Source organism: Parasteatoda tepidariorum, chromosome 4 (assembly GCF_982258835.1).
Source record: "Parasteatoda tepidariorum strain Cologne lab strain chromosome 4, Ptep-v5.0, whole genome shotgun sequence".
NCBI classification, from domain to species: Eukaryota; Metazoa; Arthropoda; class Arachnida; order Araneae; family Theridiidae; genus Parasteatoda; species Parasteatoda tepidariorum.
The window spans coordinates 70984006-70998171 of NC_141758.1; the positions used below are offsets into that span (position 1 = coordinate 70984006).

General features: G+C 28.5%; 1 protein-coding gene across 1 annotated transcript; it reads left to right on the plus strand.

Annotated features, from left to right (window-relative positions):
* The first annotated feature begins 553 nt into the window (after positions 1-553).
* On the plus strand, positions 554-11869 carry LOC107438335 (cytochrome P450 2J4). Its single transcript, XM_016050607.4, has 8 exons — positions 554-928; positions 3154-3278; positions 4006-4112; positions 5386-5687; positions 6465-6583; positions 9480-9735; positions 10859-11049; positions 11529-11869. Exons 1-8 carry the CDS (start codon positions 663-665, stop codon positions 11705-11707), a joined length of 1545 nt encoding a protein of 514 aa, XP_015906093.1. The 5' UTR covers positions 554-662; the 3' UTR covers positions 11708-11869.
* The last annotated feature ends 2297 nt before the right edge of the window (positions 11870-14166 follow it).

Genomic DNA, 14166 nt, shown 5'->3' on the forward strand with positions numbered 1-14166 from the left:
GGAGTGCTTTCATAGCCAAAGCAAAATATATCAATATAATAGTGTGAGAAGCACTCAAAAAAAAAATTTGCAACAAATAAAGTAGAAAACATAAAGTAAAAATATCACGTAAAAATAGAAAATAAAATATAAGGAAAAAAATGGAATAAAACATGAAACGAAATCGGCAAAGCGAGTAGCGAATTCGAATAAACTTACATGAACGGAAAATTCTTCAAGAATAATTTAAAATATTAATTTTCTTCGTATTCTTTTTTTTGTCATTTTTGTATTTTTCATTATGCTATATATATATATATATATATATATATATATATATATATATATATATATATATATATATATATATATATATATATATATATATATATATATATATATATATATATATATATATATATATATATATATATATATATATATATATATATATATATATATATATATATATATATATATATATTCAGAATACCTGATTAAATAAATTAAAAGAATGAAAAAGATTAAAACACTGGAAACACAAACTGAACTGCGAACTGATAACTCAAATCATATTCGATAAGAACGCGATATAAAGTGCAAAAACAAGTTATATTTTTATTTCTGACTCTCAAGTTGAATGAGACAATAATTATTTTCTTAGAAATTTATTAAAATTAAATATGGATGTTCTACAAAATGTATTTCAAAATTATAAATTTAATTTAAGAAATTTAAAGGATGCCTCCAGTAACTTAATTATAAATGGAATTCTTACAATTATGGTGATTATATTATTTGTATATTGGTGGCGCAATAAAAACGTAAAAAAATACAAACTGCCTCCAGGACCTCGGGGTGCACCAATATTAGGATACCTTCCATTTCTTGGGAAAGAACCTTTTCGTGACTTTGATAAACTGAGTAAAAAATATGGCAACGTAATGAGGTAAGAAATTTCAGTGTTATTCAGTATATTTATTTATTCACAAAATTTCAGTAAAATATGGAAGATTTTAACTATTAATTGATTTAATATGATTATGGAATTGGTATTTTAAAATATATAGTTTTCATTCTTTTGGGGGAGGTTTAGAACATCAATATTGTGTAAACAGAATAATACAATCAAAGAAATATGGTATATTACTCATCTATTTTATGTTAAAAAATGCTTAGCAGTATATATTTTTGTTTTCATCTTAAGAATTTTGTTTCATTTTAGTATCTTTATTTGAATTTTAAACGCATTGTTTATTTTCAAATACATTGAGAATATTTTCAAAAGCAATTCGTATTTAAAAATAGATTTTAAATTATAAAAGTTTAAAAAATTTAATTCATAAATGACAAAAATTAAAAAGAATATATATTATACCCATAATATATCGAATTTGCTTTTAAATAAAATATGTTTTGAGTATTAAATTGAAATAAAGCAAACACTTTGTTGATAATAAATTAATAAGTAAACATGGAAAAAACGAAGATTTCATTAAGTCTGGTAAATCACTACTGGCAGGAAATCAAGCCTAAAAACATAAAAATAAGTTGGATTGCCTTGAAAGTAACTAAAATATTCACCTAACACTTTTTCTTAGTTTACTCTGAGAAACAAACAGGTTTTGAGTTTTTTAATCTTGTCTTCTTCGTTAATGTTTCATCAGGTTTAGATAACGTTTCTGCTTTTTCCTCTCTTTAATATTAAATTGCACTTCTTAATGTGATCTTTTACTTTCCTTTTAACATTGACTGAAAATATGTATATTAAGGGCTGTAATTATGTGACACTCTGTACGTGTTCGATACATTCGTCATAAACATTGAAATTTTAAATATTCCCTACATAAATATATCGAATTAAACAAAAGGTGCTTCACATAGTATCTCCTAATTTTTAAACTCTTAGTACTATTCTATTAGTAATTATGGTAAATAACACTTCAGATATCTTCCTTATACAGTAAGTAAAAAAAAATTATAAATCAATGGATTGACCAGAATTACTTTTGATCTAATGATGGGATATTCACGTATAGGAGTCAATCTTGATGGTTTGAAGGAGTGGAATTGAACTTTATGAATACATCTTTTTGAAAATTCAATTTCACAGGAACTATTCGATGGATTTTGCTCAAATTTTGTATTTTAACATTTAAAATTACATTCTTTTTAAACGTTTTAAAAATTTTATAACTTACAATGCATAATTTTTACGAAAGTTATTAAATAAAGTAATAAAAAATGCATATATACTTAAAGTTATATTTTGCATGGAATTATATTGTGATGAATTAATTTTTTTAATTGTGTACAAAAAACTTTTAATTCACTTAAAAATGTCACCAGTTATGGGGAAATAAGCAAAACGTAAAAATAACATTATGGGGTCCAAACTTTGGACAGCTTTCCTGGCCAAACTATTAGGACCATATTCCCCAGATTACGACCAAAGAATATAGAGGGGTGATATATATTCTTTGGTCGAAATCCCCCTCCATATTCTTTGTTAGGACTACCATAGTCAAAGTATTAAAGAGCGTAGACTGTGTATTAATTTCTGTGACGTTTTGTATATCAGCAAGAAAAAAAAATTTTTTGTTTGCAATACAAAAAGGGAAAATAAAATTGACTCTTTAATACTTTAATGATATAATAGTAGTTCTAGTAATTTATTAACGTTGCACTATGGGCTATAGGCGACTATCTGAGAAACATCCCTGAGAGTGATCCGAAGACATGACATCACAATTTTGATCCACTGCGGAATGTATGCCTCCCCCGCTTATGTAGCCTAATGACCAGTGCGCGAAATCGAGTTCTTTACGGTAGAACAGTTTGACAAGGAGCGATACCGCGCATTTGTCCCTTTGCAGACTGATCAAAGTGGTCACCCACTCGCACACTGATTGCAATCAATGATGTTTGACTTGGGAGATCTACTGGGAACCGTGTCTTAACTATTAGTTCACCGCGAGAGATTAGCAACAATTTTCCTCATGATTGTCTAAGAAAACAAAAATATTGAATGTACTTCTCTAAATGTTAAAATATCATGAATACATTTTAAATAATAACATAATGATAGCACTATTAATTGAATATGCATGTGAAATGTATATATTTACAACTCTCCGTCTATTTTATTTAATTATGGATAAAAAAATATTTCAGCGTATATTTGGGACAATCATACGTAGTAATTCTTGGAAACTTCGAAGCAGTGAAAGAAGCTTTATCTAAAAACAGTACTTTAAATCGCCCAGAAGGTTTATTTGATTTTCTACCTGATGGAGTTGGTTAGTATTCAATTTTTTTTTCTAAGATGATCCTTTCAAATTTTGATTGTTATTCTTACTAATAAATCCAAAGAAAAGCTAAACGATTTTGTACTGAGTGAGAAAAAATAGTTAAACGTTGAACTATGATAATGGAACTATGAACCATAGTTCGATAAATTTTTCAATTTAGAAGAGAACTGAAATTTACTAAAAAAATAACTTAACTCTTAATTTATTCCAGTTCTCGAATCAAATCATTAATTTCACAATTTAAATTCAAATAAATACTTAAGAGTTCACTTTTTTAAAAGCCTTACCTTTTGTTTTTAGAAAACGAAACTTTTTTTTAAAAAAATGTCTGTTTTTAAAAAATGAAACTTTAAAAAATATTAATTTGTATTTTCGATATTTTTACTTTTTTTTTCGTTGTCAATGAGTTTATTTTTAACTTTCGTAAACCCTGATATTATTTTCATGTCACTTGTAAAATTGTTTATAACCAATTCTATCTTTTATATGATGATTAAGCTATAAAACATCCACTTTGTAAAATCTTCTAATTTAAAATTCAATACTTCATACATCAAAAAATTTGCACTTCTGTAGTAATTATAAATTCAGGCATATAACTAAAGTATGAAACGCTGGTCTATTATCCATTTAGTTTACTTTAGTTTCATCTTCATTTTAGTTTTGTATTCTAATTTTTATCTTTAATTTATCTTTATTTATCCTCATTTTAAAGGATTTTCGAGTGTCAACGATACTCAGTGGGTAGAGCAGCGTAGGTTTTCTGTTAAAGCAATGAGAGACCTTGGATTAGGTAGAAGCAAGTGGGAATATCTCGTGCAAGTAAGAATTACTTTTACTTGAGGAAAATCATTAAAATGTATTTTAATTATAAATATGCTTAAATTACATATGAAATACACCTACATGCAAGACTCATATTGTTTTATTTTCCTTCTTTTTAGCACAATTTACTTGTCCCAATTATAACGTCAGTCGACGACTAAAACCGCTAAAACTTTAACTATTATTTTTATTATCAAATTAGATTTTTTAACATGTTAATATTTAATATTACCTAAATGTTTTATGATGAATAAATGGTGATTATCAAACTAATTTTATGATAAATATAGGTTATTAAAATTAAGTTGTTCTTTCCCTTGGAAAAAATTGCGATAAAAATACCATCGGATATCTCTAGGAGGTTTGCCTATAGTGAAATTGTACCATGCACTTGCCATAAATCAAGGCAAAATTTTGACATACGCGTATCGCAAATTTAACCATAAGCGTATGGCAAATTCATGCCATACGTATATTGTATATGGTTAAAATTCATAGGAATATCCAATGGTATTTTTTGTACAGCACATTTTTGCCATAAAATTATGGTGGCAACATTTCTCCATGTACTGTGGTAACCGATGGTGGCAAAATTTTTTCACAGCCCTAATTATTATTTGACTTAGCGTAAGCTTTTGGAGTTTCACAGAACTGATTATAACGAAAGATATTAAGGCGAGAGATTAAGTAATAAAACATATGAAAAAAGAAAATAAATATGTAAGAAAGTAAAGCACCATTATTGGACAATATCCGGATAATTTTAGTCTAAAAACTAAATTAAGTAACAAAACTTAAAAATTTATTAGAATAAATTTAATTACGACAAATTTCATACGAAAAATAATTAAAGCAATGCAAACAATACAATAAAAATAGTTCGTTTTAAGTAATATTTTTCCTTTGAATAATTTTCATTTACATAACATTAAAAAAATTTCAACTATAGATTTATGCAATGTAAAATATGGTTTCATTAAGTTCATATATTTTTTTTTTTGGCCTGCAGTGATTATATTCCTCTTTTCAGAAGTAATCAATTGACACACTTTTTTTTCTCTTACTTGTACTTTAAACAACTGTTTTGATTCAAGTATTACATTATTATGTATCACGTTGAATAAATAGACTGCTTTGCCCTGCAGATTATAGGCTTAAAAGTTCTTGTATTATTTAATTAAAGTTAATCTCACAAAAAACATATATATATATATATATATAAAGAATCATGAATAAAGTAAATAAAAGTTTATTTTCTCTCTAAATTTAGGAAGAATTAGATGACTTTATCAAACTTATTTACAGTTTTAAAGGAAAACCAAATAATGTTTTTCGATTTCTGGCATTAAGTGTCTCCAACAACATGTCTTCTTTATTGTTTGGTAGAAGGTTGCCACTTAACGATAAGAATTTAAATTTTGTCACCAATACTTTGGATAAATTGTTTTCGCATTTTTCTCAAGCAAATTGGAGTCATTACTTCCCGGTCCTGCACAACATATTCTCTAAAGTAAGCCTCAACTCCCTTTCAACAAGTCGCAAGGAGTTTGAAGCCTTCAATAATTTCATCAGGTAAGAATTAAAAGTTTTTAACTCATTGAAAGAAACTTTAAGGAATTTAGGCTTGCTAACATGTTTGCTTGTTTTTCACGTTCTGTTTAAGGAGCAGTAAGGCAATGCATCCTTAAATAGACGTTTTGGTTTTTCAGCATCTTACATAATTTAAACTGATGCTGGAATTTAAATTATTTTAATACAAATCTTGCTAATAGATTAATTATGGAATAGTAAATGTAGTATACTTGAAATATGTAATGAATCACTTATAAATAGAGGAACTATTGCATAAACTTCTATCCATAGATGATAACACATTAGAACAATTTTTTTCCCTCTGGCGTATGAGATTTCTTAAAAGAACTTATTGGATTATTTTGTATCAATGGTTTCAAATCTGCAATCGGTTTCTCACCCCAAGCAACAATTTTTTTAATGACATTTTTAGTCTATTTTTTGACGAAATGCTCTCGTTTATATCAGGTAGAAGCGTAAATGTTGCAAGAACACACATCACACGGCACATCATTAGGATTAAATTGCATAGGAACTCATGCCCGTAAGTAACGTCATACACTTCTAGGGGTGCTTTTCTTTTTTGAACTGTTTCATCGTTTACTTCTAAACAGAACATAATAGAAAAACATTCCTTTCTGCCTACGATGACATTTCTAGGCGTGGGTTCCTATGCAATTTTAATATTAAATCGTACTAATGAATACTATTAATAAATTGTAATCGTAAGTTATAAATACAGGAAATTCATGATTGAAATATTTACATTATTTTCAGAGAACAAGTAGAAGTACAAAAGAAAACTTATACCCCCGGAAGCACCGACAACTTTGTTCATGAATTTTTGACTGAAATTAAGAAAAATGAGAGCAAGGAAAGTGGGAACAAATTTGATGGTAAGTGTGTAACACTGATGATCGATTTAGTTTACATAAAATGCAGTAAGTGCGTTAGATTTAGCAGTAGTTTATTGGATTAGTAGCAGTAGTTTAGCTTAGATTCTTTTCATACACTCTTAAATTTTTTTTGAAACTTTAGCAATAAGAACAATTCATAACAACCAACTTTTAGGGATAACAAGTTAATTAAAAAAAAAGACATATTATCATAATCTATTGAATAATTATTGCGGTTAATCGCTAGAAAGATGAAAGTTTAAATCATCAGAAATCAATTTAATTTCCATTATCAGTTTGTTTTACTTTTCGTGTAATTCCCTATCGCTCGTAAACTATTTAAGCAAATTCAAAAAATTTTGCACACAATTGTAAAATTCAATTCACCCTAAACAGTTCCAAGGATAAGTTAGTTTTTAATAATTATTTATTATTTTATTTAATAATGGTAAAAAAAAATTGATATGCTAGGTGTATAATTCTTTACACCATTTTGAAGAAAGTAATTTCACATGGGAAAATTGGAGTGAAATCGGTCGAATAGCTCCTGAGAAATCAAATTTTAACAAAACGACTTTTCAAAACATCAATTGAAAGAACTTGTCGACCAATTTTGCCAAAATTTCGCTGTCATTTAAAATTACTTTAATGAAAAAAATATAAAAAAAATTCTGCGCCCAGCTATTCAAAATATTTTTCACTCTTATTAAATAAAATAATAAAAATAATAAATAATTTTTGAAAAAATTTTTATAACTTGCATAAATATTTTCCAATTAACTATAAAAGTTCTCGAAATACAGCGAAACACGTAAAAAGTGAAATTAACAAGAAAACTTAAACCGCACTCCACATAAAACAATTGAGACCATAATACTAAATTAACTGCTACTTCTTACATTTGAGAGTAATGGATCACAAACCTTCGAAAAAAATGTGCGTTAAATAAGAGATAGTATGGTTTTGTATCTGATTTCGTGACTTAAAATACAGTCTTCGCAAATTAATTAGCATATTTGAGGTCACCCCCCTCAACCATTAAGTTTAAGATCCATTGCATGAAGTACCGATCATTAGATCAAAAGTTTTAAGGTTTCTTTTGCGCACGTATGTAAATTCCTTATAAGAATAGTAAGCTTAAAATAAGAATACATTACTTTTTTTACAAAATCTCATGTATATGTTTAAAAAAAAAAAAGAAGATTCCAGGCAGTGTCAAAAAAAATTATTTCGATATCAAAAGTTTTGTGAAACCTTTCATCAAACAATAAACAAAACTCAACACAAAAACCATCGCACATGAATTGTTATTTTCCATTGAATCATAAAGATTCATTTGCAACATTCTTACAACAAATTATTCCTCAGAAAAAACAAACTTCATTAATGGTCGCCAAAATTTTGGGAGATCTTAGGGGAGGAGATTCAAAAATATTTTGTGATTTCTGAATGAACCACTACATAGATAGAGTTCGCGGTGGCTCAGGGGATAGAGCGCTCACCTCCTAATGAGGTGGCCGAGGTGGGTTCGTTTCATTTAAAAAGTCCTCTACGAAGGCTAATTTGTCCTGATACTTAATGCAGAAGTTTCCTTGCTTAGGTATGAAACCAAATATATACTTAGTGTCTTCCGCAATACCACCTATAATGTACATTTTTATAATACTTGGCAACAATTGAAGGAAAAAAGTGTACTCATCATGGATACACAAACTATTATCTAACAAGGGAAACTAGGGAAGTGTGACTCGCCAATTTTGAAATAAACTAGTGGGATGTATGCCTTATGAGGAATAATTTTAGGGGGCAACATTCGTTTCGGCCCATAGAAGGTCCTGTAAGAGATAAAAAATAATTCAATATGTAGAAATATCGGTATTTTATTACTTCAATGCAGACTATTAGTTATTGTAATTGTCTTATAATCCAATTAATTTGTAATTATTTGGATAATTAATTAATTTGCTGAGTAATAAATTAATCAGAAAAGTAATTAATTATTAATTAATTATTAATTAATTTTCAATTAATTAATTGATTTGCAATTACACACTCCAATTAATTTAGAAAGTTTTTTGAGAAAAAAAATTAAAAAAATTTGATGTCAATTTTTTTTTTAAAATTAACCTAACAAGTTTTTCTAAAAAATTACAGATATATAAAATTTTCGAAATCAATTTTGACAATAAATATGCATTATATAGAACGTGAAAGTACCACAAAATTAATTGGAGTATGAGACAATTACAATAACTAATAGTCTGCACTGAAGTAATAAAATACCGATTTTTCTACATATTGAATTATTTTTTATCTCTCATAGGACCTTCTATGGGCCGAAACGAATGTTGCCCCCTAAAATTATTCCTCATAAGGCATACATCCCACTAGTTTATTTCAAAATTGGCGAGTCACACTTCCCTAGTTTCCCTTGTAAGTGAGGGGAAAAAACGCGATCGATGTTTAATTTGAATAACAGTAGAACTTTAAAGTTGTTTCTAAAAATTGGCCCAAAACTCCTCATTGTTTCGTCGGCAATCAAATAAATTTGGATATTTTAAGCACGAGGTATTTCAAAAATGTTATTTTTCTGATTTCGGTAATGTGTTTGTTTATTTATCGATAACTATTAATTTGCCGTACATTATTTGTATAATTTTTTTCTCACTTCCAACAATAAGTATTAAAATACATATTTAATAATGATAGTCAATGTGGATTACCCGGTATTTTTTTATTATCAGTCCCAAATAAAATACTTGAACTATGGTACTTTCTTGTCTTAGATTTAGCAATTTGCGCGAACAAGTATCGATAAAGGATTAACAATATCCTTTTGTATAAAACTTTGTAATTTTGATGAAAACATTTTCAAGCATCTTCTTTATTTATCTAGAAAGTGTGCTTCGTGGCAATTTGCAAGCTCTTTTTCTTGGTGGAAGTGATACGACAAGTCTTTCTCTCAGTTGGCTCTTGTTATGTATGGCTAAGTACAGAGACATTCAACAGAAAGTCCATCAAGAGTTGGACACTGTCCTTGGCAGAGATGGGAAAATTCAATACTCTGAGAGATTTAAAGTTCCTTACACGCTTGCCGTTATCATGGAGGAGCAAAGATATCGAACACTTGCTCCGTTAAATACCTCCAGAATGTAAGATTAAAGTTCTAGAAATTTATTGAATTATTTATTTTGCTTTTGGACATGAGTATGAACTTTTTGATGTGTCTAACACTTGCATAAATTTTTGCCTAAATAATATTTCGATATTTGATGTTTTAAATCCTGTTGGTTGCATAACTTGTATGCTACCATCTTTTTAGAATCAGATATTCTTGCTGATTAAAATCTAAAAACATTTTAAAATACAGCATTTAATTACAAATATTTCGCATCGTTCTTTTCAGATAATCTTAAGAGTTTTTCCTTGGTATTGTAAATCAATGCAATAATTTCTGCTATTGGGCTCATAAGCAGAATAACTTCTCAATATACAATAATGTACACAATAGTTTTTAACATACTTAATTAAACATTTAACAACAAATTAAATTAATTAATAACAAATTAATTTACAAGAAATTATGTTATTAAAGTAGTTTCTATTGAGTTTAGAACTTTTTTTTACTTTATACTCGCAGCTTTTGAAAACTAGAGAAGAAACTCTTACTTATATTTAAAAAAACTTACATTCTTATTTTTATAACCAAAAACTATGATCACAATTAAAAATAAATTACCTGCAGTATTACTTACATTAATATACGTGCCATTATTATACATATTTACCTGCATTATTATACGTATTTACCTGAAAATATTATATATATATTAGGCGAATCCGATAAAAATTTGAAGAAAAAAAAATAAATGCTGGTATGTGAAAAGGGCGTTTATAGGCTTCAAAAGTCCATATGGTGACTGTATGGGCATCAATCCTTAATGCACAATTTATCAGACTTGTGCTTATTGTGGAAACATAAATATAATGTGATTTGCTTATAAATGTATGTGAATAATGTGAATAGGATCTAGATCAGCGATCGCCAATCTCTTGATCCTTACCGACCACCAAGCAAAAAACATTTAATCCCAAGAACAATTTATTCACTATTTTTAGCAGATTCGAATTTCCCAACTTATTAGGATGGTGTTAAAAAGTGATCACAAATTTGTATAATGATCACTTTTCACAAATGACAAAAATTGTCAGTAAATCTTAAGTTTTTTCGTGTTCTGCCTAATTAACATTTCAATTTGACTAATTTTCTTTTAGAGCATCAGAAGATATTAAAATTCAGGGTTACGACATTCCAAGAGGCACCGTTATTATTGGCAACAATTGGGGTCTCCATCATGACACACGATATTGGAAGGAGCCGGAAAAATTCATGCCAGAAAGGTTTTTATCTAATGACGGCAAACAAGTTAATGTTAAGCAAGAAAGTTATGTCCCTTTTTCTTATGGTAAGAAAGTTAAAAAGTGAAATATACAAGATTTAAACATATGATAACTGATTGTATTAAAATCGGAAAATTATCGAACAAAGTAAAAATAATGGTAACATTTTCAAATTAACTTGGCATGTTACAAAGTTACGACAACTGTTGCTAAGAATCTACGACTTATAAAGTTAGGAAATTCACCATTTTTGAATAGTGCTAATAAGAAAGAAATAGTGTTTCAGCTTTTGAAACCTCAATATTATTTTTAATACATAATTTCTTTATTTTTTTTATAAATGATGCATATATTTCTCATTGTAAAACAAACCTTCAGAAATCGAGTTTTAACTATAACATTTTTAAAAAGTTTAAAAATAGTAATTTAAAAAAAATTCAAAAAATATATGTTACTCTAAAAATGCATCTTATTCAATTTGATAAAAAAATTGTCTCTAAGATTACAATTATATAATTGTATTAATTAATTTTTCCTTATGCAGGTAAACGAGGATGTCCTGGAGAAACTGTAGCTTACATAGAGATCCTGAGTTACTTTGTCGCCATCATGCAAAATTTTGAAGTGTTGCCACCAGAAAATAAAGCACCTATAATGGAAGGAATTTTAGGTCTAACCTATGCAACAATTCCTCAAGAACTTCGTTTCATAGCCAGAAGATAGGTGCAGGCATTCGTCCATCGAATATTAGAGATATTTTAAACATGATTGAGTATATCTATTAAAATATTTTCTATCTATAGGTAAGGCCAATAAAGCAAAGATTACAAGAATGAAAAATTTCATTGATTTTATTATTTTGACAATAAAACCTAGAATGATAAATAGATGAGTTTATCACTGTGTCTTTCTCTCGTAACTTCAAAACAGCTTGTGGTATGATCCTGATATTTGGACTGTGGGTCTTATGGGCATTTTTATTAATAAACTTGCAGAATCAAACGTAGATTTTGTCTTTAGTCTGCGCAAAAGACCCATAGACAAAGTCTGTAAGCGTCCACTGATTTAATTTAGATTATTTATATTTAAGAGTAATACAGTTAGGTGTAATATAATTACTTTTAGGTTTAATATATTCATTTTCTTAGCATTGTCATGTTTATTTTTATGTACTGTTTGTTAGTGAAGGGCATTTTCCATTATTCATATTTGCGCTTTAAGCCGGGCTGGTGGGGCATTAGGTCCATGTCCAAGATGTCATGATTCCGAGCCCCGCTGGCCAATGACTTCCCATGTAGTAAAGAGTGGCGAGAGCACTTTAAATTTGTCGGATAACGAAGTCCTTTATATTCCTATAACAAATCATATCTTTAGAGGTACTGTGCTGGAGATTGATGGAGATTATCTGGTTCTGGTCAAAATAACTGAATCTAATACTGATGGAGAAAACATGGTTCTGGGATAAATGGATGTATGAATGAGTCCATCCTATTAACTGGATGTGACGTGTGTATGGCGGAAGTCGTATTCTTGGCCAAAGATGGCGCCACTAAGAAGTAAGAAACGCACCCTCTGCGTTAAATTCGCTTGATTTCACATATCAGGCTTGCTGGTATTAGTAAGTGGTATTAGAAGCAACAATGCAACAATATATTTAAGTTTCAATATTAATTCTGATACGAATGGCTTTTATAAATTTGGCAATCATTTTCTAGCAAATAAAAAATAGTCAATCATTTTCATACAAAGAGAGTTTAAACCCTTATCGAATCTAAATATCTTTTTTAAAATGAAAAATTATAATGTATGTAACATAAAAAGCTTTTATTAATCTTTTTATGTTAGTTTCTTTGCTATAAAACAACTCCTACTTTATTACTAATTAATTATTCTATTTGAAATACTTTCTCACACTTTTAAAAGCCACATCCTGTTTCTAAATCTATTTTTAGCCAAAGTATGCATACATTTAAATAAAGATCTTTTTTCCCTTTTAAGCCGTGGGAATCACTCGAGCAAGTTCATTAACCAATTGTAAGTTCTGAGATTTCCCTCTTTTCCCTAAATAGAGACATTTTAGGATTTTTTGCAAGATTTTCCCTACCAGAAAGACTGTTTGCTGATGGAGTAAACATCACTTCTTCGCTCCCACTCAACTAAGAATGATCAAATAAAAGTTTCTCTGATTTAATTTAAATCCTGTGTCTGTTTCCCTTCTCGGTCGGACTGCATCATTTTACAAGCCGAGCAGGATTTTAAGAACTGATGAAGCGGGCGCAGGATAATATTAAATGCTTCTTCAAAACATAAAAAAAAAAAAAAAAAAATAACTAAAAGAACACACTTCTACTATGTTAGAAGATTTGAGCCTATTAACGAACGGATCGAAGACTTCACAGAGAATGCTTAGCAGTTCATTGCCAATGCTGCGAAATTAATTGGATTTGGATGAACCTTGAAAGCATAGTCTGCAAATTTATCAATTTCGGCGTTAGTCAGTGACTCATCTTAACGAAGAAGATGGTTTATTCCCCTTTTCTACTAACTCTTCTCGTGTTTACTCTTGGAATGGTGCGACTATGGAGAAAACATTAAGAAAGAAAAAAGAAATGTTTCGTTAACCCCTTTTCGAGAATTCCATGCCTCTAAAGACCATCTGTTCCATATTTGTGAGTTCCTGCTTATTTCAAAGTGACAGCGATTCTACATTTCCAGAAGTTCATCTTAATGGCTACGATTCTGTTCGCGTGTACAGTTTAGTGATAGTGCAGTGATTCGCGCAGTGATTCCCAGTGTTTAGTGATAATCCTCGATGGAAAATTCTTCAATGGTATTCATATAATGAAAATTTACTTCGATCCGTACTTTTGTTTTGATAAAAATTTACAAATATATTTTGATTATCAAAATATGTGGTGTTTGAACAGCGAAAATAATAATAGATTTTGGTTATATTCGGAAATTTTTTTCTTCTCATTCTTGATATTTCATTGTGATGATTATTAATTTTTATGATTATGAATTTTTCATGATTATTAATTTTTATTCATTGTTCTTACTTTGATTGTTTATATATAAAGTAGAAAAGAAAAAAATAGATATTGATTACACTGCGCTGCCAAAAAAATGCTTGTTTCTCGCAAAATAACTTCCAAAATCTGAACATCATCACCCAAACCAAG